We start from the raw sequence: 27,514 nt of genomic DNA, 5'->3' as shown, positions 1-27,514 counted from the left end.
AATGGATTAAAAAAGGATGTTCATATCTTGTGAAATGAAAACCATTGCTGGTAAAGAAGAGAAAAAAAATAAAAAGAAGTGTAACATGTGTTTTTACCACTTTAATCCTCTTATTAATACATTTTTAAGTGTAAATATCCCATTTAGCCTGTAGTTCAAGGTACACTAAAATAATTATCTTTCAATGTCATTAAACTTACTGAATCTTACCTTGTTAATATTACTCCAATACATGCAACCAAGCAAACTTAATTGAACTGAGTTGTTTCAATGAGAAAAAAGTTGATTTCAATTGATTTTGTTGGGACCACAAGAATATTTTTTGTTTGGGTAAGTGTAACAGGGAAGGGGATTCCAGTAGTGCTTTGCTCGATAGGGAGAGTAAATGTTAAAATGAAGTGTTATTTTTTTGTGTGTGTTTTAAAATAAAGGGGAATACTTGTTGGTATTTAATGTTTTGTAACATTGAGTTTTGAAAGAGTTTCTGTTGTATTGAAATTTCGAGAGTTACATTATGGTGAAGAGTGGAGCTTAAAGTTAGGATTAGGACAGGAAAGTATAGCACAGTAGCCTAATTGTAAGCTAATGGAACTCATTTCACATATGCGGAACCACTGTCCAAGCTTGAATCAAGTTCAGCCATCACTCTTGTTATTGGACTGCCTTGAGCACATTTCGCTTTTTTCTATTGGTTCAGGGAAATGACGGCCTTTTCTCATTGGCCCGTAAAAACGAAACTGCCTCAACCGTACCTTACCAATTACCTCGGAAATAATAATAAAAATCATACATTTCCCAATTCAAAATAGATGACAAAGACTTCAAACACATTAAACATGTTACTATCCCATCGGTTTTTATAACCCCCTATCGATATGTACACATAATAATGCTCAAATCGTCGCCCCGGGCCGCGTGTCTGTTGCTAGGCAGATTATGTTAATATATGCAAGGCAGCCATCTCTGCAGCTACCATTCTGAGGGAAGACCCACTGCAACCTTTGCCAAAAAATGGTCAAAACGGTCGGGAAATCCACATCCGAACGTTAAGCGCGGATACAGGATCGTCTCTCAGTAAGTGTCACGTAAAATACACAGCCCGGTTTCAGTCGGACGGTAGATTTGAGGGTAGATAAATTTGATTGAGTGTCTTCGCCGTGCTTTCTTGTTGTGTTAGTCCCACCCAAAATGGAGCCGTGTCTCTTCCTTATTCTGGTGCAGACACTCACACCGAGGGCGCGCCGGCCGGGCTCAACTATGAGTGGGGAGCCGACCGCCTCTGTCCTGCATTAAAAAACCTCCGTGATTCTAACATACTCGCTTAAAACGGCTCCAATGGGCCATACCCGTGAACACAGGCTCTCTACTCTCATCATATCCATGTTAATGGCCTCAAGTGCGTGTTTTTGACTAAAAATGTTGGTGTGATAGAGCTTCTGTGCCGCTGAGGATTGTGTGGTATGGTCCGACTGGAACTCCCAACCTGCGGGCTTCTAAAGGGGGTGGGGGAGGGGGGGAGCCTGGAAAATACCCTCTACGCCTTATACACGAGTACAGCATTTATTAGCTCTTAATTTGTGTCAGGGTTTAGTGAAGGTCGTGGTCTGTTTTCTCTCTCTACATGACTGTGGGAGATTTTCTCTCCAGCGGCGGGTCTCCTCTACCCCCGCGGAGTGATTAGACTGACCGCTGCTTTATTTGGGTTAAAGAGGATGCCTTCAATTAAAGCTCCTATTACAAGCGGGGGACGTGTGTCATGCTTCGGCTTTGATTTGTCTGATCCACTGTTGTTCAAGATGAGAAAATATACTGATATAAGGTTATAATTTCGAAAACATGAGTCAGCTACTCCCCTGGGGAATTCATCGCCAGACAGTACCTTATATACCATGTTTTTTTTTTTTTTTTACATGTACCATAGAAATGCCTTTGTTTTTGGCCATGTAACATGGCAATACCATGTTATTCTTTGAACTACATTGGAAAACGATGTAAATAACATGGTATTGAATGATTCCCATATTCGTGTAAAGTATCATGGCATTCAGAAATGGGCAGTCTTGTCAGAATTTGGTAATGATTCTAGAGGCCCAAAGGTTCAGGGGGCCCCACAACAAATTCTAAACTTTATTTTTAATAGGAAAGGGGCCCAGATTACCTTGCTAAGACCCTGGGCATGGTACAGATATTACCGATGGTACCACCAGAGCATTTAATTTGCAAACCTGGAAATAACATAATTTTGAGTCTTAACAATGCAATAAAAGTGTATGTTTCTAGTTATGTTCAACTTTATTTTATTTCATTGGTTTGACATTGCTCTTTCTGAGTGATCTAAATAATTTTTAAAGTCAATGCGAAATCCCAGATTAATCCACACTCTTATTATTATGCCAAAAGAGTTTTTGTGATTCTCATGAAACCTGTCAAGAAAATGCCCTGCTCCTCTTTTACATTGAAATTAAAATAAACTAATAAGAAAGTAGATTTTCCATATAGTAATTGAGGCCTATTTTTTAGGACAGTTACAGCCCTTTACATTTTGACATAATTTTCATGACAGTTATGCACATTTTACTCCTCAAATCTCATTACTGTAATGCAAAAAAGATGGTCATATTCTCATTATTGCTTTGAAAAAAAATTAATTACAAAGTTTTATATTATTGTAAAATGTATTTATACATCATAGAGTACTCTGCTGGTACTGCTTTTATTTTTTGCTGATTTTAATTAGCATAATTGTACAACAGCATCTTTTTTATTGTAATAAAGTAAAAAATGATGGTTACACTAATGAGAATTTTAGGGTAAAATGTGCTTAAATTAATATTCCTGGTTCAAGTTAAGATCAATCTACAGCATTTGTGGCATAATATTGATTACAACAAAAATGAATTTCGACTTGTCCCTCCTTTTCTTTAAAAAAAGCAAAAATGGAGGTTACAGTGAGGCACTTACAATGGAAGTGAATGGGGCAATTTGTGTGGAGGGTTTAAACAGAAACGTGAAGCTTATAATTTTATAAAAGCACTTGCATTAATTCTTCTGTTAAAGCTCCTGTATTATTTGAGCTGTGCAGTTGTTTAAATCATACATTTTACAGTTGGTAAAAGGGCTTGGCATTACATCATCATGGCAACAAAGTTGTAAAACTGGCAATAACTTTACACAGGAAATGTTAGTAAGTGATTTTATTACACTAAAATCATGTTTACACGTTGTTCATGTCTTGTGGCTGTACTTTTGAAAAAGTGAATATTTTAACATTAGAAAACTGGCCCCCATTCACTTCCATTTTAAGTGCCTCACTTTCACCTCGATTTTTTAAATTATTTTGTCATTTTTTAAAGAAAAGGAGGGGCATGTCGAAATAAAATTTGAGGTAATCGACATAATGCCACACAGGGGCGTGTCTAGGGGGAGGCTGGGGGAGGCAGTGCCTCCCCTAGGATAAGCTCTGCCTCCCCTGAGAATTTGAGAAATAATCTGTCCATCTGATGATAAATTACAATTTAAAAGTGGATTGTTTTGTGCATATTTTTCCATCGCTAGCAGATGAGTGAGGTCTGACACAACAAAAATCCAGTTTTGGCGCTGTTTCACAGTGCGCGCGAGCTCTGTGCATTATGTCAGAACAGAACGCCAATGAAATGTTTACCTGACAGAGCTTTAAAGCACGAGCAAACAATGAACTTTTGTGATTGCGAATAAGTGCAGTGTCCTGTGAGTGTAACTCTACCGCTGCATTAACATATGATGTGAATGTACGTCGAGTTTTCGGGGACTGATCGAGGCGCCAGAACTGCAGCTGATAGAATGTGCGGCGATGAGAAGTGTGCAGTGGACTGTATGCGGTGCACGAGCAGCGCGAGATGCTTTCACATATGCTGCGTTACTTTGTAGGCTAACTGATCCGCGGCTGTACTGTACCAGAAAAACATAGGCATACTCACTATTTTTTTTATTTCAAATCCAGAAGTTATCAGCAACTTTTATTTAAAAAAAATTTTTGTCAGCATTGCGATTCTCTTTGTACACATATATACACTCTTTAATAGACGTATTCACGTTAAAACCCAATTTAATCAACATATTCAATGCATTACTTCTATACAGATGTATATATTAATTTGCTCGAGCAATTAAGTGGAAAAATATTTAACCATGTATTTATATTAAAATCGCAAACATTTTAAATTAAAACTTAAAATTGACAAAAACAGCAGACTCATACCTTTTCTTTTGCATTTAAATTTTAATACAATAAATCTTGCATTTCACAAAGAACTTGTTTTTCCACCTCCACGAATGAGACTAGAGTCGTTCATTATCCCGCCTTGTTGAGGTAAATTTTAGTTTTCCTTGCTTTACCCCGGTCTTAAATTAAAAATGAGACTGTGAAAAATAGTAGTATTTAATTAAATACATTTATCTAAGTCTATTTTGACTATAGATCTCAAAACTCCTCCAGTAGCCCCTTAAATAAAAAACGAACAGTCCTAACTAGAACGTTCATTAAAAAAAATGTAGCCTATTGCTTTTCTATTGGCCGTTATTGGGTGTGTGTCAGTCTGCTGCCGGATCACATTAACAACCAGAGTGCGCAGTAGTCACAGTCAGACAGTCACTCTGCACACAGACGATATATATTTTGAATCTGTTGGCAGCTCGTGTTACAAGGCTCACTGCTCACAACTTTGTTATTTTCTCATTTAATGCTAGTGTGTACTTATAAGCTTTTCATGAAAGTTTTGTATTTGAACAGTTAAGTTTTGTTTGCACTTTTTTTGTCATTTTTGCAGGCTATTAATTTGTTGGGTAACATACCCTAGCTCAGGCTGCTTAGCTACCTGCTAGTCACTTAAATTGCTAGTCTCTAGTCAATGAAGTTGGCACTCAAGTCAATGAAGTAGACTTTTGGATGTAATAATTAGACCAGTTTTTATTAAACATAAAAAAATGCATAAGTGGCTCATTAAAAAACAGGCACCTTGTCATTCACCCTCCATGCAAGCTGCCTCTGTCGAGCTCAGCACACCTGCTAGTAACAGTGAACATGCTGCCTCTGACAAGCCCAGTACCTCTGCTCCCAACACTGAGCAGAGCCTTGTTGCATCCACAACGGCAAATCCTCCAAACGCATGTCCTCCACAAAATCCACATGCACCATCCTCCAGCTCTGCATCTGTGTCAGAGCCAGCAACATTCTGCCCTCCCCAAAACAGACAATCCTCCTCCAGCTCTAGTGTGTCTGTTCCCCCTGACTTAGATTTGTATAGCCCATCCCAGCCCAAGCTAAGTAGCTATCCTAAGCGCCCATTTGGACAGGCTCTCAGGTGTTTCAATGCGGGCTGGTATCAGTCTCGACCATGGCTCGAATATTCTGTCTTACGTGATGCCAGCTTTTGCTTTCCCTGCCATAAATTTAGTGTCTCCAATTCGGAAAGAGATGACGCATTCACAAAAGTAGGAAATACACATCCAATTTGATTCAGAACGAGATAATTCAAACTCTTGCCAAAATGGTACTAAAAGACATCCAGACCAAATATGAGGAGGCCGACTCTCCTGGCCTTTGCATTAAAAGTGATGGTACCAGGGATCGGTGTAACATTGAGAATTTGTCAGTCATCATTAGATTTGTCCGCAACTCGATCCCAGAGGAACACCTAATCGGCATCATTGAATTGAATCAGCTTGATGCTGAGTATGTGTGTGACCAAATTCTGTCTAATCTGTCTGACCTGGGTTACAATGGTGACAATTTAGTGTCTCAGTGTTATGATGGGGCTTCTGTCATGTCTGGAGTGAGGGGCGGTGTGCAGGCTTTGCTGCAAAACAAAGTGGGTAAAGATATCCCATATGTGCACTGCTACAACCACCAACTCCATTTGGCAGTGGTACATGCAATGCATGCAGAACCTGTGGCAAAGAAGTTCTTTGACTGGTCCAGTTCACTGAATACATTTTGTCACAGACATTATGTTGCAAATAGATACAGTACACCCACACTGAAAAGACTACTAGAAATTTGCTTGACCAGTCATTATGATGTCACCAAGTCTATTGTTCACAATGAGGATGTCATCAGGAGGCTTCTGTCTGAGATAGCAGAGGATGACTGTGCTCCATTTGACATTAACACAGAGGCATGTGGTCTTTTGACCCAGCTTAACAGACAGAACTTCTTTGACACTGGCAAGTTTCTTCTGCATGTGCTTGGTGCGCTGAAGCCAGCCAATTCAATTCTGCAGTCACAAACAGTGGATTTGTGCACTGCAGGGGAAGTGGTGACAGCTTCCCTGGTCACACTGAAGGAGATGCGATGCGATTCATTCTGGGAGGAGCATTTCTCTCAGTGTGGAAGAAGGCCTACCAACCCACCTAAAAGGAGACGGATAGTTAATTCACAACTTGTCAGTAGTGTTATCTTGTCTACAATGGGGCATGGTGGTGACTCTGATGACCAAACTGCTTCTAATCAGACTTTTAAAAGGGCTATGTTCAACATTCTTGATAGGGCTATTGTGGAGATGGAGACCAGATTCTCTCAAAGAAATGTTGATTTAATGAGGGCAACATCATTTCTCCTACCAAAATCAGCGTCTTTCCTTGACCTTTCTCTCCTGAAGCCACTTCAAGTGCTTTTAGGCACAGAGCAAAATAGTATGACCTTGCAAACTGAAATTGCTGTGGCAAAAGCAATGTTGCTCAATAAACTGTCCACTGATGCTAACCTCTCTGAAGTATGCAAGTGCATTCAGCAGTACAAAGAGGCCTTCCCCATTTTACATAAGCTGTATGTCACAGCACTCATCATTGGTGTGTCCGCCGCTGCATGTGAAAATTCTTTTTCTACCTTGAGCCGCATTCTCACCCCTCTCCGAAGATCAATGCTGCATTCAAGGAAGAGAGATTTGGTCATTTTGGCACACGAAAAGAAAATCACAAAAGGTCTGGACATGAATCAGTTTGTTTCTGAATTTGCCAAGTCTAGCCGCAGACTGGTCCTGTAGATAGGATACACTGGATGTACTACAATAGTTCACAAAAAGGGTAAAATAATAATAAAAATAAAAAAAATAAAAAAAAGTTATGTTGCCTCTGCTAATCATATCATAATTTCAATTCTAATAGTTTTGCACTCTAAAGCTTTTATTTCAACTCTCTAGGTCTCCTGACCCCCTGTAGCCTAATATGTTATGTTTTCATTTATATAGGCCTACTGTTTACATTTACATTTATTCATTTAGCAGACACTTTTATCCAAAGCCACTTACAACCAGAGAATAACATTAAAATACTGTTCTCATACCGTTCAAATGAGCATATCAAATTTTTTTACCTGGGGCCACATTCACAAAGAAACTTATAAGAGGCTACAAGTAGCTTCATAACTTTAGACTCCTAATGTGTTTTACTAAGAGTAATTCACGAAGCATTTTAGCCCTAAAAGTAGCACCTAAGTCTGGAACAGCTTAGAAGAAGAAACAAATTAATTTACCTCTTGTCTATACAAACGTGACTTCAGATTCATTTAAAAACTCTATCGTCTCGGTTGCCTACTCGTGTAGCACGTCTTCTCACAAGCAAACACCTGTCACTCATCACCAGGCAATCACCGTGATCTGATATATGAATCTGTCAATAATAATAATAAATAATAATAATATCATCATCATATTATTAATGTTGACCTGGTTTAACTAACTTTTATGTGATAGCCCTATAGTCTAATAGGGGCCCTGTGCCTATCTCTGGGTTCCTGGCTTAGAAAAAGATATGCACTAAAACAGATTGTGTGTAGTATAGCTTAATTTTGCGCCGATTTTTTCAATTGTTTATGTTGCCCCCCCAAACAAGCCAAATGGCCCCCAAAACATGATCTCCTGGTAACCCCTCTGATGCCACGAATGCTGTCAACTGAGCATAACTTGTATTGAACCCGGAATATTCCTTTAAGCTTAAACAAATCACTGTTACAGTGAGGCACTTACAATGGAAGTCAATTCTTAAATGCTAAAAGTTTCAAGACATAAACAATATGCATGTAACATGATTTTAGTGTGATAAAATCACTTACTAGGCTTAACCTTTTCTGTGTAAAGTTATAGCCAATTTTACAACTTTGTTACCATGACGTAGTAAAGTTTTAAATCCTGAAATGACCATAAAAAGGATCATTTAAACCACTTTACATATGACCGGGACATTTTCTTGACCTGTTTTGTGAGAATCACCCCTATGCAGTTTACTCCAATGCGAAAAAAAGGTAATCTTTTATCAAAATGTAATAACTCTGAAATTGCTCTTCTTTTCGACTGACATCACAGTCCCTCTTATTTTCTAACCTCTCCTCCAACCACCTGATTCTACAAGTGTGTAATGCCCAATCCAAATCCAGATGGATAAAGTCTCACCCTATTATTTTGTTTTCTCATTGAAAATCCTGTCTTAGAAATACTGTATGTCCAATTACAGAAGCAAAATGGGCTGTTCATGTTAACTTGAAATATCCTTTACTCAATATTAATCTCAAAAGAATGGAAAAGTCATGGAAATATATTGGTCAAAAGCTGTAGCAGTTGTCTCATCATACGCTTTATGTGCAATTCATTTAGAAATATCTAACATTTTATGTTCTAAACTTTATAGCTAATATAGCAGTTCAAATGCTGTAGGTGAAGCCAATGTAATTGTGTGTGTATATGCTGCTTGTTATTTGTTCACTTTGTTCTATTCATGATGTGACACCTTCATAGCAGAGATCAGAATTTATATGTTGAAAATTTGTTTAATATCTAGTGGTCTGCTCGTGGTTGATGACAGGTGGATAGGTGAAGGAGGTGTTTGAGGTCACCTCAGATCAATGCTATGGAGGCCAAGCAGGAGTCATCACCTGTGTGGAGTCCAGCACCCAACAACGACAATGGCAATTCACCTCAAGTAAAATCAAACCAAGTTTTTCACATTTATAACTCACCATGAGTTTATAACAATTTGTTGTATTCCTGTTTTAACCTGACCATGTTAGCATTTCACTTTCATAGGTGCATTTTGAGGCTGGTGCAGTGGCCCAGATTGTGTACAGTGGGGAGCAGTCTGACCAGGGTCAGCAACAGGTCGTATACACTGCAGACGGAGGCTCCTACACCTCTGTCGAGTCGGCCGAACACACGCTGGTGTACATACACCCTGCTGACGGAACACAGGTGGGTTACACCAGCCAACAAAGATGTATTGATCAATTGATTCTTGATGCTGAGGTCAGTGAACACTGATTATTGATTAGTTGTAATTATGATTTGAATGGAGAGTGATGGATCAAGATCAGTATGAATAGTTTTGTAGTACGAGTTGACTGGTTCACTTCCAAATTGCTGTTACAATACAGTAAATGCAATCCTGTTAATAAATGATGTTGTGTTTGTATTTCATAGCTTATGTTCGCTGCTTTTTTCTGTCCTGTTCAGGCAGTGTTTACAGATCAGCCCCAGGTGGCCTACATTCAGCAGGATGGCACAACACAGCAGGTAGTGTGGCATTCATGTGAGCAGATTTGATAAGCTTTCTGATAGGACTGGTTCATTTGTGCTTGGCCGTAGCCACATTCTGAATGAACTAACAAAAAAGCAGAAAAATGTACTTGGTGAAATACCTTGGAATGCCATGATATATGAATATGGTTATTATTCAGTTCAGTGGTATATATCAAAGTGCCACGGTATAACTTTCTGGTGCCACCACAGTCCTTATTGTAAGGGACTAAATGTAATAGTAAAGGAATCATCCATTTGTGGCTTACACCGTGTCCTGTGATAAAGCGACATGTCATTCATCACCTGGCATTGGTGTGTGTTGGTTGTTTTTCTTTATAATTTCTGTTGTATCAGGTGACTGTGTTGCTGCCGAGTGGTCAGAACATGAACACTGCCAATCTTCATGTTTTGAGTAATGTAGCCGACGGCCCACAGGCCATCCTGGAACCTGTGACACAGGTGACAATGCACTGCTAAATATATCCCGTAATGCTCACATGAAAATCCACTGTTCTGCAACAGGCATGAGAAGCTACAGTATTTGATATAAAGCATACTTTCAAGTTAAGCAAGATGGCACATGATTACTTGTTTATTGAGGTGTAATGGTTTATCGTGACCTGCTACATCGCGGTTCCAAAATGCACCAATGCGCATTGTTGAGATGAGATGGGATGGAGATTTTTTCTTCCTTATTTTAGCGTCTGTTCTATCCAATACGCACAACGTCCTAAGCATACGTAACGCTGGCTTACAAATAGAAACTGTTTCATTGCCCATAAGGAGCTCTAAAATACGATTGCACACTAGTAGCTCCAAGTGTTGTATGATGAGTTTGGCGGAAACCAGGAGAGGGAGAGTGACTCACCTTTTCAGCGTGAGGGATCGGATTGTCCGTTTGAAGCGCAAGAGTGATCTGCTCTTGACTGCGTGAGAAAAAATTTAAGTTTACAGAGGTTTAATGATAGTGCCTTGTTTATCTAATATATACTGTATAATGCTGAATATTATGTATAATAAAGCTATAGGGGAAAATAATCCTAATGTCAAATGTCATGTCTGATTTGATTTCATCAGCAGATTTTTAGTCCCAGTAGTTCTCTGATAGATCATTTAGCACTTTTTTTGCTACTTTTTAAAGGAACAGTTTTGCATACGTCTTTAAAGTAATTATAAAATCAATCTTATCTTTTATTGATTCAGGCTTAGTTTATAGAATTGTGAACTTAACCGTGAGTTTAGTGTTGTGAACCGAACTGAATCGTGAGAGGATTGAATCCTCACCCTCCCAAGTTCACGTTATCCTTTCCAATGAATTATTAAGTGTGATATTATAATCAGCAGCTCATATTGTAATATTATAATCAGTAGCTCATATTGTAATATTATAATCAGCAGCTCAAATTGTAATATTATAATCAGCAGCTCATATTGTAATATTATAATCAGTAGTTCATATTGTAATATTATAATCAGTAGCTCATATTGTAATATTATAATCAGCAGTTCATATTGTAATATTATAATCACCTGTTCATATTGTAGTATTATAATCAGCAGGTCATATTGTAATATTATAATCACCTGTTCATATTGTAATATTATAATCAGTAGTTCATATTGTAATATTATAATCAGTAGCTCATATTGTAATATTATAATCAGCAGTTCATATTGTAATATTATAATCAGCAGTTCATATTGTAATATTATAATCACCTGTTCATATTGTAGTATTATAATCAGCAGGTCATATTGTAATATTATAATCACCTGTTCATATTGTAATATTATAATCAGTAGTTCATATTGTAATATTATAATCAGTAGCTCATATTGTAATATTATAATCAGCAGTTCATATTGTAATATTATAATCACCTGTTCATATTGTAGTATTATAATCAGCAGGTCATATTGTAATATTATAATCAGTAGCTCATTGTAATATTATAATCAGCAGCTCATTGTAATATTATAATCAGTAGTTCATATTGTAATATTATAATCAGTAGCTCATATTGTAATATTATAATCAGTAGCGCATACTGTAATATTATAATCAGTAGCTCATATTGTAATATTATAATCAATAGTTCATATTGCAATATTATAATCAGTAGCTCATATTGTAATATTATAATCAGCAGCTCATATTGTAATATTATAATCAGTAATTAGTGAACTTAACCGTGAGTTTAAGTAGTTAGTTCAAAAAGTGATCTTCTGTTTAGTGATTCGAGATTTATTTCAGTATCTTCACTATGTGTATTGTAAAACAGTATTCTAACTATATTAATCTTTAAAGTATTTTTCATGTCCCAATGGAATTTTTAGCTTCAAAGGGGTATTCACATTCAATGACATCTTATAATGTTTTTTACAGAGCCAGCTTGCTGTAACAAACACGCCTCTCCCCAATACTGCGGAGGCCTCTTCCAGTCCCCTGGGGGCCACAGATTCCACTGTGGATTCGGAGGATGAGGAAGATGACATTGACAGTGATGACTCTGAAATGGATGATTGGGAACCCAGGACGCCCCAGCCATTCACTCCACATAACCTCTGTGAGTCACCTATATACTGACAATGTTCACAATGAAGTCTCAGTTGTCCTTAGATTGTCCTAAGATTTAAAAAATCACTAAGGTAGTGTTGATCGATTTAATTCATTTATGAAATGTGAATTTCCAGCATTGTTTTGATTTCCAGATTTAGTTTGTTCTGTTTTGTTTTTTATTTGTATTGTTTTGGTTTTGTGCATTTTTATTGTTGTTTTAATTTTTTGTTTTGGGTTTTGTTTAGATTTTTTTTCTTTTGTTTTGATTGTTTTGTGCTTTTATATTTTTATTTTATTGTTTTTCTTTTGTTTTTATTTTGTTCTGTGTTTTGATATGATTGTTTAGATTTTATTATTTTTTTGGGTTTTCTCTTTGGTTTCTATTTCTATTTGTAGGGTGTGAAGACTGCAGTAGCGCTAATCCTGCAGCGTGCTTGAAACATGGTCCTCTCCACCCCATCTTCAACCGTCCTGTGACGACTAAGGCTCGAGCCAGTCTGCCTCTCGTCCTGTATATCGACCGTTTCCTGGGCGGAATCTTTACAAAGAGGCACATCCCCAAACGCACACAGTTCGGTCCTGTGGAGGGACCAGTGGTGCGACAGAGTGAACTGCAGGACACTCACATACATCTGAAAGTATGATGAACCTGGAAACATTTAACCTGAATATGTTTAAGGGGAAATGCCCCCCCATAATATTTATTATATTATATTATTTATATGATATTAATTTATAGATTTATTTATTATATTTATATCAAATACACTGCCTGGCCAAAAAAGTGTGGCATACTCTAATATTTGGTTGGACCTCTTCACTGCACACATTCGTTGAGGCATTGTTTCGAAATGTCAAATTCCCACTACTTAGTAGGTCCTTGTGGTGGCACGGTTACTCACCTCAATCCATGTGGCTGAGGACAAGTCTCAGTTGCCTCCGCTTCTGAGACCATCAATCCACGCATCTTATCATGTGACTTGTTGTGCATGACACCGTAGAGACTCAGCATGTTGAGGCTCATGCTACACTCCGTGATCCACACACAAATTACCACGTGCCCCATTGAGAGCGAGAACCACCAATCACTACCTCGAGGAGGTTACCTCATGTGACTCTACCTTCCCTAGCAACCGGGCCAATTTGGTTCCTGAGTAGACCTGGCTGGAATCACTCAGCACACCCTGGATTCAAACTCGTGACTCCAGGGATGGTAGTCAGCATCAATACTCGCTGAGCTACACAGGCCCCTGCGATGGACAGTTCTTAATCCAATTCAAAAGATTTCAGCAATCTCCTTAGTTGTTTTCTTTGCTTAATGCAGGCCAATAATTTGCCAGCTGAAACATATTAATCACTGCAGTAATGATCCAATCATTGGCTCTTAATTATCTGCTTATTTAAATACAAGTGATGACATTTGTTTGGCCAGGCAGTGTATATAGTACAATTTTAATGTTTACATTTATTTAAAAAACAAAGTGTATTGCAAAAGTACTGTGGCTAGCTTCACAATGTCATATGAACATTTAACAGCACTGATTCAGTGAGTTAATTTAGTCAAGGATACATTAGACTGTGCACTTTGGAATGGGGTCCCATTTTCCATAATTGTTTGGAACCCAGTCAACTTGAATGTTATATAATTTTATCAAAATACTGAATTTGAATAATAATAATGGTTATTATTAATACATTAAGAAATGTCATTAATATATTAGAATTTAATTTTAATAAGTAGTAATCATTTTATTCATATTCAGATTATCATTATTTATTTTATTATTATTATTATTAAATGAGCAATTTTATCTAATAATGTCTTAACTTGTATGTTGCATTGCCATGAGATCTGTTTGAATGAACGCCTGTTGATTTCAAATATGGTGAAATGCTCTGATCTCCACATCTGTCCACAAAAACCTGGTGTCCTTTGGTTGTTTTAGACTTGTATAGTAACTTATAGTGGCCAATTAACTGCAAGCTCACAAATTGGGTATCACTCTTTTGCCATGGTGCTGGAGATTCAGGTGCAGGAAACACTGTTTTGGTATTAGATCAAAAGTAATTGGCTAATCTCACTCATGGTATATCTGTTCATGGGTGTAAAATAGCTATGATAATGTGGTGCAATGGGGCATCTCATTGTTCCTCATGTTCTGTCTGTAGCTGTACATGCTAGACCCTGCGAAAGAGGGAGAGAGAATGGAGGACCTCTGGTTTGACCTGTCCGATGAGGAGCGTTGTAACTGGATGATGTTTGTCCGGCCAGCCCAGACCCACCTGGAGCAAAACCTAGTGGCTTATCAATATGGCTCGGAAATATTTTACACCACTATTAAGAACATTCAGCCCAAACAGGAGCTGAAGGTGGGCATTAAGGGTGAATTTTCTTACCTATGGCAACCCTGACTAGACCTATTGTTTGATATTGTGAACAAACATAGTTTTTTTTACTGTAAACCTTTATTTTCTCACCTAGTCAGATGATATGTAAATTCATAACTGTTGTCTTGTACTCCAGGTGTGGTATGCTGCATCATATGCAGAGTTTGTCAACCAGAAGGTTCATGATGTCACAGAAGAGGAGAGGAAAGGTGAATTGCCATCTCTTATAAAGTTACACTGTGTCCTAACCAGGTAAAACGTGACAAGTCATTTCTGTCCACACTGGAATGGAAAATGATGTGTGATGTGACACAATCACAGCCATTCAGAATATGTATATTATAGACATTATATAGATGAATAAATATTTATTTTGTGGTTCCTGGTTCACTTATAAAAAGCCCTTTTTCTGTCTGTGTCAGTTTTACGTGAGCAGGAGAAGAACTGGCCTTGTTATGAGTGTAACAGACGGTTTATGAGCTCAGAGCAGCTTCAGCAGCATTTAGACATGCATGACGACAAGCTGGACCATGTCCAAAGGTTCGTACACAAATAGAAAACTTGCTGAACAACACAGACATCACACTCAAAAGCAAAAAAGCAAAACCACTTTTAATAAGATTAGACTGTGACTAATATTCTGATCTCTCCAGGCCAAAGGGGCGTGGTCGTGGGCGGGGCAGGAAGCGATTTGGCACTGCGAGGAGGCCAGGGTGTCGTACAAAATTCATCTGCCCACAGACACCTGCTGAAAGTGCCGATAAGACACAGGTACAGCACATATCTGAAGTAACTAAAAGCAGGGCTTCTATAAATCTCTAAGTCTTAAAAAGTCAATTTTTTTTCACTTGGTGATTAATTCCCCAGTCAGCGATTTTGTAGTCCTCATTATGTTTCAATAAAATATGCCAAATCACCAATAAACAATCTGAGAACAATGGTAAAACATTTTTTGCTACTTGAGCTCAAGTCACACTAAAAACGTAAAATCTTTATGTTTCCTGTTAATTTCTATTTTGTTTGTCCTTCCCCTAAATGTAGGAGCTATTGGCATGTGTAAATAAGCTCCCGTATGAAGAAAGGACAGATGGAGCTCTTAACAGGCTGAAGGTGGTGGAGATGACAGCTGATGCAGTGGAGGCAGAGACAAGAGAGGGGCTCGATACCCAGGTGACCCACACTGACACGCTACAAGATGAGTGGGATTCTGGCACCCTACCTATGGCCGCAGAGGGCTTGGAGTCTGTGAAATACGACCTGTCTCAGACGGACCCTGTAGACCCTCACATCACTCCTCAGGACATGAGGCGGGCGAGGAGGATTAGGGTAAGATAAGCCCATCATGAGTTGCCCAAACCACCCATATCTCTATAATGTGTTTAGTAGGCTAGAGTTATATCACAGTGTGCATGTATGTGTTTTTCTCTTTTGTTGTGTGCTGCATGTTAAGGGGGACATGCAGGTAGGTCTAATGTGGGTCGGAGTGGAGTCAGAGGAAGCTACCTCTTTCAATGAGTGTTATGATGTCACGCTACACTGACAATTATTGACTCCTTACATCCCCATTACATCTGTCTGTATCAGTTTAGTCCTGTGCACCTGAGCTCCATCACCCAACAAATTTAAAGGAAAAATTTTCTCCCCTTTATGTCGTTCCAAACATGTTTGACTTTCTTCCTTTTTTTGTGGAACTCTTAAAAATGTCCAGGCTGCCCTTTTCTGCACATTTAAAGGAATATTCCAGGTTCAATACAAGTTAAGCTCAATTGACAGCATTTGTGGCATAATATTGATTAACACAAAAGAACATTTTGACTAGTCCCTCCTTTTAGTTAAAAAAAGCAAAAGTCTTGGTTCCAGTGAAGCACTTAGTAAATGGGAGTAAATGGAGGCCAGTTTTTGAACGTTAAAATACTCACTTTTTCAGAAGTCTCGCCACAAGACATACAGTAAAAGATAAGCCTGTAAACAAAATTCGGTTAGGTTAATAAACCTTAAAACGACAGTAAAAATGGCAATTTAAGCAACTTTACAGCTCAAATAATACATGAGTTGTAACAGAAGAATTAATGCAAGCGATTTTATAAAACAGCTTCACATTTCTGTTTAAACCTTCAAAAACTTGCCCCATTTACTTTCATCGTAAGTGCTTCACTGTAACCTCCATTTTTGCTTTTTTTTTAAATAAAAGGAGGGACGAGTTGAAATTAATTTTTGTGGTAATCAGCATTATGCTACAAATGCTCCAGAACATCCAGAACATACTTTTAAACTGAATGGGGACTGATGCTGTAAACGTTTAGGAAAACAAGATAATCGAGATTAGACGATTATTGTGCCGCATTTCGTTTCACAATGAAACACCCAGCGTTATATCTTTAAAGCATTCTTTATTAAAGTTCAGAAAAAAGGAAGGAAGCCGGTTATGAAAATTAACTCCGAAACTGGGATTTCTCTGTGCGGTCAGTGCCGCGTCTATGAGTTGTGTGATGTGACCGGGGAAGAGATCGGATCTTCTTCCAGCTGATGCAAACTCTGGAACGGGGACACTTGTCACTTGCATGTGTTTGCTGCAGCTAGATTATAACGTGATGGCTCACAACGTAGTGAATCATAATTTACAGTATGTCACATTTACTGTGTGTATCTTATCATGAAAAAAAGCTCAGCTCTATTAAGAAGAGAGAGTTTGTTTTTTTGTGAGTTAAAGATGGATCGAAGTGAACATAAAGATGAGAGAGTTTAGTGTTAGCCCTTTATATACTGGAACAAAATATGTTTTTGATTAGTCTTTGATTTGTTTTCAAAAATAATATCTACATTTAGTTTAGGAGCGATACTGCTGTGAAAGGGTCTGTGACACTTATTGGAAAGTTCATATTCTTATCCTGCTGTTGAAAGTAATTCAGAGTACGCAATTTTATAATTCGCTAGCGATCTAGTAACAGCTGCTCCCTGTTTGATTGACAGGCGGTGTATGTGTGTGCTGAAATTGCTTGCGCTAATGCGCACCTAAATGGTCAAATCCATTTCAAAATTCCGCCAAAATGCACATCTTGGTGAGGTATTCATGTAAACAGAGAGTGATGTCTAAAGATAATGTAAACAGTGGACAAAAAAGAGGATTTGTATTAAAATTTCGACTTTTAAGTAAGAATGTAAGCTTGCTGCTGTCTAGTGTGTCATTATAATAATCAAACAACCAGAACAAGAAACCACTCACTACTCTTGACTGGGTAATTTTAGTAGCTTTAAAAAGTATTAAAGTATTATAATCATACAGTAAAGAACAGTAGTAGTTTTATGGTGCATTTCATTCTGAATGTTTACTTGATAGCCTACTGCTGTTAAAAACATTTAAAGCTGTTAAAAAAGCACTGAATTTTCTTCATTTGTTCTATTATTTTTAATCTATATCTATTCATTGCTGTTTTTTTATTGTTATTTTATTACTGACTGTAACTTGAAACCATTCTTCCATAATTACAAAGGAGTTATTTGTTGTGGTTTTGAAGCTGAAATTGAGAATTGTCAAATTTCACTACCGACCACTGAAATTTTGTTATTGTGATAATTTATAGCCTTTATTGTACATAGTAGATCTTGCCGCAATTACATGATGAAAAAGTAGACCTCATTCCATAGAAGTGTGAGCACCCCTGCTGGTAATGGTGGCAATGGAGGCTTTTCTTTATTTGATTACCATATGTAACATAAAATAATTATCATAAGACAATAGACTCCTCCACTACCCAGTGCAAGTTTACATTTCAATTTCAATGAAATCCACTGTTGAAAAGACAATAAAAAGGAAAAGTGAAATAAATGCATGATGTTACCAAAGTCAATGAGTAATTGTGTTAAATTATCGTGATCTCAATATTGACCTAAATAATCGTGATTATGATTTTTGCCAGAATCGAACAGCCCTATGTCAACCTCCAAAAAAGCCGGCATAAAAGTTCCATGAACTTGGTCCATATGACAAGCACACTGTATTCCAAACCTCCTGAGGCCATATGTTTGCTTTGTGTTTGGAACAGGCTGAAGTTCGGTAATGGACAATTTTCTAAACAAAGTAATTTGCTATAATGGATATGACATATTGGTAGGTTTGGTCTTTGCAGACTTGATCTGCTTACACTGCTGCTGCTGCGGAGCAAGTAGGAAGACTTGCTACTGCTCAAATATACACATACATGCCGTGTTTATCATGTAAGACATGCTGCATCTGCACAATTAGACATACACAAGACATGCTGCATTAAACATGAGGAAATCCCAGTAAAGCAGATCTAGACAAGTGGTGCTGGGGAGGAGGAGGATTTGAGAGGGAAAACTCCTGTAGCTTTGCAGTGAAACCAGTTTACTTGCAAACGAAGAGAGTATGCAAGTTTATTGGCTAACACATTACATGTTAAAATACATATCAGCTTGGGCTTTTGCTATGTTCCTCACACAAAGCTATGGTATGGCTTCATAAGATTGGAATAACACATGAGCAATTTGGACTACATTTATGTTGCCTTTTGTAATTTTTAACCATGGCACTGTCTGCCCACTTTTAGTGTATAGAAAAGAGCAACGTGAATAATCTGCCTTTGCAATCCACAGAAGAAAGAAAGTAATATGGGTGAGGAACAACATGAGGAAGAGTTTTGAGAGAACTTGTCTTAGCCACCATCTCAAACATACAGACCCATGCAAGTGCATTGTGTCATTTCCTACGAGTCATAATAAATCAATGTGATCTAAGTGATTCCTCGTCATTTGAATCATTTGCTCGCAATGACTGCCCAGTGTCTCCTCTCCTTTCCCCTTACCCAGAATGCCGCTCTCCAACATCTTTTCATCCGTAAGTCCTTCCGACCCTTTAAATGCCCCCAGTGTGGGAAAGCGTTCCGGGACAAAGACAAGCTGGAGCAGCACATGCGGTATCACGGACGGGATGGCTGCCGTCACATGTGCCATCAGTGCGGTAAGAGGTTCCTTTCGAGCACCACACTGGAGGATCATCTGCTGCTGCACTCTGATCAGCGCACATACTCCTGCCTGTTCTGTGCCGAGTCCTACGACAGACTGGACCTGCTCAAAGTGCATGTGGGCATTCACCTGGTCAACGGCTGCTTCTCCTGCCCCTCCTGCAAGAAGTGCTTCACTGATTTCATGCAGGTGTGATGTGCAACAAACAGATGGACACATGCACATCACCTTAGTATGAATAAATGCGTCCATGTAAATGTTCATGTAAAACTAAATTATAAATGTTTTTGGCGCAAGAATCCTTGACTAAAAATACATAGCATAGGATTTTACCCCTTTAACTTCCATGACAGCATTACGTGTGTTGTTTAAATCACACATTTGTGCTGTGCAGGTAAAGAAACACGTGAGGAGTTTCCACTCAGAGAAAATCTTCCAGTGTACAGAGTGCGATAAATCCTTCTGTAGGCCTGATAAACTACGACTGCACATGCTCCGCCACTCTGACCGCAAGGACTTCCTCTGCTCCACCTGCGGCAAACAGTTTAAGGTGCTTTATGTCTTCCCTGATGAATTCACCTGCAAACAATATGAAATTACACAAAATTATGTTTATGCATATTTGAAGGGCTCTTAAACCCATTCAGTGTATTCTTTGCTTTTACGATATAAATATGAAAACTCATAGTGTTCGTATTTTGATTCAGACGTTCATTTGTTTGTGCATTCATCTCTTTTGTCGGTCAGAGAAAGGATAAATTGCGGGAACACATGCAGAGGATGCACAATCCAGACCGTGAGTCCAAGAAGGCGGATCGGAACCACCGCACCAAGGCTTTGAAACAGAAGGAACCTACAACTGATTTCGAGAGCTTCATGTTTAAATGTCGACTCTGTATGATGGGCTTCAGGAGACGAGGGATGCTGGTATTGACCTTTGACATCAGTTTGCCCCTAATCAGCCATTAAGTGATTCAGGAAAAGTAAAAAAAATAGCTTTTTTTGCTGTTGTTTTTATATCATAGACCACTTGTGACTCTTATGGTTGTTTTCTTACTTTTGCAGTTTGTGCAAGAATTGTGAATTGTGTGTACGCAGGTAAATCACCTGTCTAAACGGCATCCTGAGATGCGATTGGAGGAGGTTCCTGAACTTACCCTGCCCATCATTAAACCCAACAGAGATTATTTCTGCCAGTACTGCGATAAGGTTTGGACTCATGTTCTACTGACTGCACACATACAGTAATCTACTGGTGTTGTTTATGACAGTTTAAAGCAGGGGTATTCAATTAAAGTTCCAAGAGGTCCGGTCTCTAGATTTCCTTCCCAGTAAAGGTCCGGACAATAACTTACATGGTGTTAGTAGTCAGTATAGCTATGAAATTACATAAGGAATACTCAATCTTTGAAATAGTAGGCCTAAACTGGCAGTAATAGTACTTTGAAAAAGAAGAACAAAAAATATAAAAGTCAAAATAGTCTCTTTAAAACAGGGCAAGGATTAGGACATTGGGGCTCCAGAGACAAAGCCAAAGTAGCATGGTTTGAAGAAAGTAGACACGGCCAGACTGTGTAACAGCTTCTTCCACCCAAGCCATCAGACTCCTCAATACTCTGGACTGGACTGGACTGGACTGACACACACACACACACACACACACACACACACACACACACACACACACACACACACACACACTACTGTACACCATCAAACATTTGCACATGTCCAGAGTTGCACTTAATTCATTGTCACTTTATACCTGGCTGCTACCTCAATAACTATTTTATAGTATATTATGTTTACATGTTATGCCTGTACTAACTGTATGGTTGAACGACAATAAAACCACTTGACTACTATCAAATAATGGAAACATTATCATGAGAACTCCATTATGCTACTAGTAAAATCTGATTTTTGTTTGCTTTTCCTTGCCATTTATGCTAGACATAATTAAAAAATATTATATTATAAAACAATATTATATTTTTGTTAATTTTCACAAAAATGATCCATTTGTGAATGGCTCGAAACATGCTGATTAATAAAGCTAATTGTAGACAAAAAAAAATAAAAAACATTTTAGTTTAAAGTTTAAAGCACATTGTCCTGTCACAAACCTGGTTTAGCTGAACGGTCGGATTCATTTCAGACACATGAAGTTGAATTCACTTCTCTTCATTCTCGTTTTTTTTTTCAGGGTGTTTTTTACGAAAGATGCCAGTATCCATCTATATTGCTGCTCCCTGTATTTCTCCGCTATGGTCTACTGTTGTTAAAATAACCGCATCTGGAACTCTGCGCACAGTGCGCACAAGGGTATAATTGAAGCGTGTTCTGAAAAAGAGAAAAGTATTTGAGAATACAGCGCTGAAAGATCAGCGCTATCGGTGCCCAAGCACTTGGGCTGTACACAGCTAAAACAAATTGTCGCGCTGATCATTGATGTATAGAAGGTGAAATGGGGCAGCAAATATCAAGATGCTTCACGGTCCGGATGGTACCAAGCCGAGGTCCGGACCTGGACCGTGGTCCGCTATTTGGTGACTGCTGATTTACAGCATTGACATTATCCTGAAATTAATCCATCACCTGATGTTTTTTTAGAGGAATAGTTCACCTAAAAATAAAAATTCAGTCATAATTAACTTATGTTTTGGTCTGTCTTTTCAATTCAAAGGCAGTTGATATCGATTTACTTTAAATCCTAAACCAAAAGTAAACTTCAGTCAGATGTGAACGTGAGTGTCCGCTTACTGGACGTGTGACGCAAATCTCGTCATCAGCAGAGTGCTCGAGATTTTTCGAATCGCGCGTCTTTGAACATGCAGAATGCGCATGCGCCTGGAAGAATTCGCAAAATTAAGTGGGTTCACAAGGTGACAACACTCACATTTGAGCCGCTGCTGTCACAAAGAAACACTAGAAGAAGACGGAATTGCTGGTAAATAACAGGAGACAAAGTTATAAACAACAGCAGTGGATGTGCTTGTTAAAAGCGTGTGTGTAAGGAGGTCAGGAGATACCTGCATTTGTATCTCACTTGTATATTGTCCAGTGTCTCATAGCAGTCGAAGCGCGTGTTTACATAAAAATGTGTACTTTGCATGTAGTACATGCAGCTCGTGCATCATATTCCAGGTCTTTTGAAGGCATGCAATATAACATAATTTTCACGTTTGAGTGAACTATTCCTTTAAAAGCTATTCTACAAAAACAGAACCATATTTACCTCATTGTTTAATTGTTCAGGTGTATAAAAGTGCCAGTAAGAGGAAGGCCCACATTTTGAAAAACCACCCTGGGGCTGAGTTACCCCCCAGCATCCGAAAACTGCGTCCGGCTGGGCCGGGAGAACCCGACCCCATGCTGAGCACACACACCCAACTGACGGGTACCATTGCCACTGCACCAGTGTGTTGCCCACACTGTGCCAAACAGTACAGCAGCAAGGTACAGTGTCACTGAGATAGTATGCTACATGTACAGTATGAGTCTCAATTGATGTATTTGTCTGTAATTCCTCATAGGGCCACTGGGGTATCTGTGGGCATTTCAAATGTTTTGTGTGTCTGATGGGGTTGAATTATATAAATGTGGAATTAGATTTTAGATCAGTTTAAAATGGGACTGATAATTTGGTTGTGTGTGTCTGTTACTTTAGACAAAGATGGTCCAGCACATTCGTAAGAAGCATCCAGAATATCAATATAACAGCAGCAGCATTCAGGCTCCACTGGCTGCTACAGTCATCAGCAGCACACCTGCTGTCATCACAACAGATGGCACTGCTGCAGAGGCTGTGGTGGTGAGTACAAACAGTAAAACCTACAAGGATGCTTGGACATACGCTTCACAGACTTATCACTTATCACAAATAAACTGTTTTTGTTGTTGATTAGACCGAAAAAAATTTACTTAGTCACGTAACAGCACAATGTGCTTGTTCTCATCTGTTTGTGTCTGCTAGATGACAGACTTGTTGACACAGGCCATGACAGAGCTGTCCCAAACCCTGACGACAGACTACCGCACGGCACAGGGGGATTTCCAGAGGATTCAGTATATCCCTGTGTCTCAGGCAGGAGGAGGTCTGGCACAGCCACAACATATACAGCTGCAGGTGGTGCAGGTGGCCCCGGTATGAACGCAGCTACAAATAACTTGCAAACTTTCTTTTCCTTTTGTCTTTCCTTTCCTCTCCAACTACATCCCTTTGCTTTCCAACTCATTTTCCTTTCCTCTTCTTTCTATTCTGAATCTTTTCATTTTCCTTACCTCTTCTTTCTGTTCTGAATTTCCTTTCCATTTCCTTGCCTAGCCTTTTTTTCAACTTCTTTCCTTCCTTACTCTTCCCTTTCCTTTCCAAAACTTTCTTTTCCAACTCATTTCCAACACATTACCATTTCAATCTCCTTTTCCTTTCGGACCCTTTCTTTTCAGATTTTTCTTTTATATTCTGACCCTTCTTTTCTGACCCTTTACCTCTCTTTGTCTTTCCCAACTGTTTCCTTTTGACCCCTTTCCTTTCCAACAATTTTCCTTTGCTTTCCAAGTTTCTTTTTCAACTTCTCTTCAACATATTTCCTTTCCATATTCTATTCTTTTCCATCTCCGTTTTCTTTCTAACCCTTTTCTTTCTGGCTCTTTCCTTTTCCTTGTCTTTTCCAAAAATGGTAAATTGTCTTTACCAACTTTTTAACCTTAACGGTGTTCAAAGCGCTTTACACTGCGTCTCATTCACCCATTCTCACACACCAATGATGGCAGATTTGCTATGTAAGGCACTAGCCTGCCATTGGGAGCAACTTGGGGTTCAGTGTCTTGCCCAAGGACACTTCAGCATGTGGAGTCGTGTGGGCCACGATTAGTGGACAACCCGCTCTACCACCTGAATGTATTCCAACTGCTTTCCGACCCCTTTGCTTTTCCTTTGAAACACATTTCCTCTGCAGTTTACATTCTTTTCCATCTCTTTTCCTTTTTCTTTCTGACCCTTTCCTTTCAAACTCTTTCCTTTAACTTTACAACTGTTTCCTTTCTAAACTCATTCCTTTCCAGCTCTTTTCCTTTGCTTGCCCATGTTCTTTTCCAACACATTTCCTTTCCAATTTCTATTATTTTCTATCTCCTTCCCTTTTCATTTCTGACACTTACTTTACTGATCCCACTTTATCACTGCAATATTGCCTGTAATTTCTCTCTGTCTAGGCATCCTCACCTCACTCTCAACACTCTACAGTAGATGTGAGTCAGTTACATGATCCTCACAGTTACAGTCAGCACTCTATTCAGGTTCAACACATACAGGTGACAGAAACTACAGGTGCAGAACAGACAAACGCACAGGTGAGCGGCTGTCATTATATATATATATAATATGTTTATATATAGAAATGTTTGCCATATGTTTTGTTATGTTCTGTCATTCTCAATATCTTACTAGTTTGTTGATCTTGACCCCTCATTACATCCAATCAGGTTACGGGTCAGCCTCTAAGTCCCTCCTCTCAGCAAGCTGCCCAGGAGCTTGACACGAACCAATTCACCCCTGTGACCCTGGCTCAGGGCCAAACTCTACAGTCATCCACCAATCAGACACAAGGAAATGCACATCATGCTTACCTACCTAGTAATTGGAACTACAGGAGTTATCGTAAGTACCGCACATGTCAAGGAGGATGTATATGTAATATATGCATATCAAATCTGATGTTATATTAACAATGTTTATGCTCTTCTTTTTTATAGCATCTGAGATCCAGATGATGGCTCTTCCTCATACTCAGTATGTAATAGCTGAAGCGAGCACTGCTGCCAATGCTGCAGTCAACAACAGTCAGGTCAAAACGGTGAGTCTGAGGTGTCAGAAGAGAGAGCCTAGTACCTCCTACTCAACTACTGCCTTAACCACACTGGGTTGAAAAAAATACTCCTAATACCCCTTTGCTATCTACACAGACACAGTGCCCACTGCATATATTGATTTGTGATTAATGTAATTTAATTGAGTAATTGTTTGGCATAAAATTCATTTGGACCATTTTGGTTAAAGGGGGGGGGCATTCTGCTTAACCCTCTCTGCTCTTTCAAGGAAAGAAATCTGCATCTGTTTACTTTGCATGGTGGTACTTCTAAAGACTTGCGCATGTTGTATATAGTAATGTTTTGCATGATGTTTTTGCTTGTATATAGCAGACACACTATGTCATCTCAGAAGGACAGACAGAGCTGGATGGAAAACAAGTGAATGCCACTTCAACCTCAGCACAGGATCATCCTGACCCGCTAGAGCAGCCCGTCGTCAGTCAACAGACCACCACACAGTACATCATCACTACCACCACTAACGGGACCGGAGCCAGTGCAGTTCATATAACCAAACCCTGACCCCACATATGAAGAAACACTCACACTCTTACTGCAGAGGGACAGATGAAATTGTCACCCCTTCTGTTGGCAAGGAACTTTAAATGGGGGCAAACAGATTTCTGATTTTGATTTATTTTCTTGAATAATACAGAGATAAAAAATGAAATGTTAAATAGTGAAGAATATGTTTTTTTTTATTATTTAATAAAACACTGGAGTTGGTTAGCTGTGTTTCTAGACACCCAAATACATCCAATCATGATTTCACATATCAGGAGCTATCAAAATTTTAACTTGTGCCATCCCACTTGTTTTATGCTTTTCATTTTGGCCTAATTTGGTTTGATTCCTTTAAATATTTTTTAAGCAAATGTGAGAGGTTTTTTTTATTTATTTTTTTACACCTAATTAAGACTAATGAGAGACCCTTAGAGCTTAATTTTTTATGTTTCCCCACAGAAAAATTGGGTTGGCGCTGTGGATCTTTAAATTTGCTGGACTTTGTTTGAATATATTTATTTGGAATACTTGCAATTTAGTACACTAGAAAAGCCAGCAAAAACAGTTAAATACCAGACTGGTAAAGAAATGCCCAGGTCATATTCTACCCCAAAATCAAATGAAAGAATTAAGAAATTATATTTTGCATAAACAATATGTTTTTAAGACCATTAAGATTTTTTTATTAATAATGTGACATTTGTTTTAATGACAATTAAGCACATTTAAACATCCCTCTCATGCAAAAAAAATGTATTTAAAAAACTATTTACATTGTAAAATAAAATTAAGTATTCATCACGGTAATGTACATTTTTGCATTACAATAATAAGTGACAATGTTTTGCATTACGGCGATGAGAATATGGGGAGAAAATGTGTGTAATTTAAATAAGGTCACTATGCAACAACAACAATCTTAATGGTAATTAAACAGGCTTCGTTTGATATAATTTCTTATTTCTTTATTTTGATTTGACCGGACCTGAACATAAAAGTGCCTGAACCAGTGTTGTTGGCAACTTATTTGATCGAGGATCAGACTTCCTCCTCAAAGTTTTATTATAGATGGGGCATTAATGGTTAAATCTTCTTATATCAAAGATCAGATCATTTGTTCCCATGTTATCTTGCTTACCATGAAGCTGAGAAATGAATACTAAGCCCAGATCAACACTATTACTTATAATTGTATTTTATGGTCCATTGGAAGAGTTACCAGCCAGCCTGAAGTTTATTTGAAGGTTGAAAATAAACAATAAAATTGAGGGAAATACTTTGTGTTACCTGCTCAAAGACTTCCAATGCTTTTCACTCACAAAAATCAATCTACAATATTAAAACAATGTCTCAATTTGTCTTAAGTCTCATATTTCTGTGCTGGAATGTGTTTAAATGTTTGGACTTTTAAGAAATGTCATTTAACTTCTTGTGTTTATGGACATACTGGTATTTATTTGGGGGAGAAGCACTACTGAATCTTTATAACCTCAAGAAGGACAAATATATCCATCATACATTATTTATACTGAGACAAACTTGTACAATGTAAAAAAAAAAGAAAAACTGTAAATGTACTATTCTGATGATTATATGTTTTGCTGTAATTATTGATGGTTTATGTACAGTAATGCACCTCAGTGTCTCTAGATAAGTGTCTCAT

General features: G+C 38.3%; 1 protein-coding gene across 1 annotated transcript; it reads left to right on the top strand.

Annotated features, from left to right (window-relative positions):
• The first annotated feature begins 964 nt into the window (after nt 1-964).
• Nucleotides 965-27,514, top strand: LOC127623172 (PR domain zinc finger protein 10-like). The gene is made up of 23 exons (XM_052097479.1): nt 965-1,074; nt 8,809-8,949; nt 9,054-9,215; nt 9,477-9,536; nt 9,897-10,001; nt 11,929-12,109; nt 12,499-12,740; nt 14,272-14,472; nt 14,627-14,699; nt 14,913-15,030; nt 15,144-15,261; nt 15,532-15,816; nt 19,318-19,662; nt 19,868-20,023; nt 20,221-20,400; nt 20,572-20,682; nt 22,732-22,932; nt 23,144-23,287; nt 23,450-23,620; nt 24,691-24,828; nt 24,961-25,135; nt 25,231-25,331; nt 25,678-27,514. Exons 2-23 carry the CDS (start codon nt 8,878-8,880, stop codon nt 25,867-25,869), a joined length of 3,531 nt encoding a protein of 1,176 aa, XP_051953439.1. The 5' UTR covers nt 965-1,074; nt 8,809-8,877; the 3' UTR covers nt 25,870-27,514.

Source organism: Xyrauchen texanus, chromosome 29, assembly GCF_025860055.1.
Source record: "Xyrauchen texanus isolate HMW12.3.18 chromosome 29, RBS_HiC_50CHRs, whole genome shotgun sequence".
NCBI classification, from domain to species: domain Eukaryota; kingdom Metazoa; phylum Chordata; class Actinopteri; order Cypriniformes; family Catostomidae; genus Xyrauchen; species Xyrauchen texanus.
The sequence above is the reverse complement of the archived record's forward strand: the minus strand, read 5'-3'. Positions and strand labels throughout refer to the sequence as shown.

Excerpts from the sequence above, each read along its gene's own strand:
- LOC127623172 (XM_052097479.1), top strand. The coding sequence starts at position 8,878 with ATGGAGGCCAAGCAGGAGTCATCACCTGTGTGGAGTCCAGCACCCAAC. Across the intron at positions 14,473-14,626 it reads AGCCCAAACAGGAGCTGAAG|GTGTGGTATGCTGCATCATA; the intron begins GTGGGCATTAAG and ends CTTGTACTCCAG. Across the intron at positions 24,829-24,960 it reads CAGAACAGACAAACGCACAG|GTTACGGGTCAGCCTCTAAG; the intron begins GTGAGCGGCTGT and ends ACATCCAATCAG.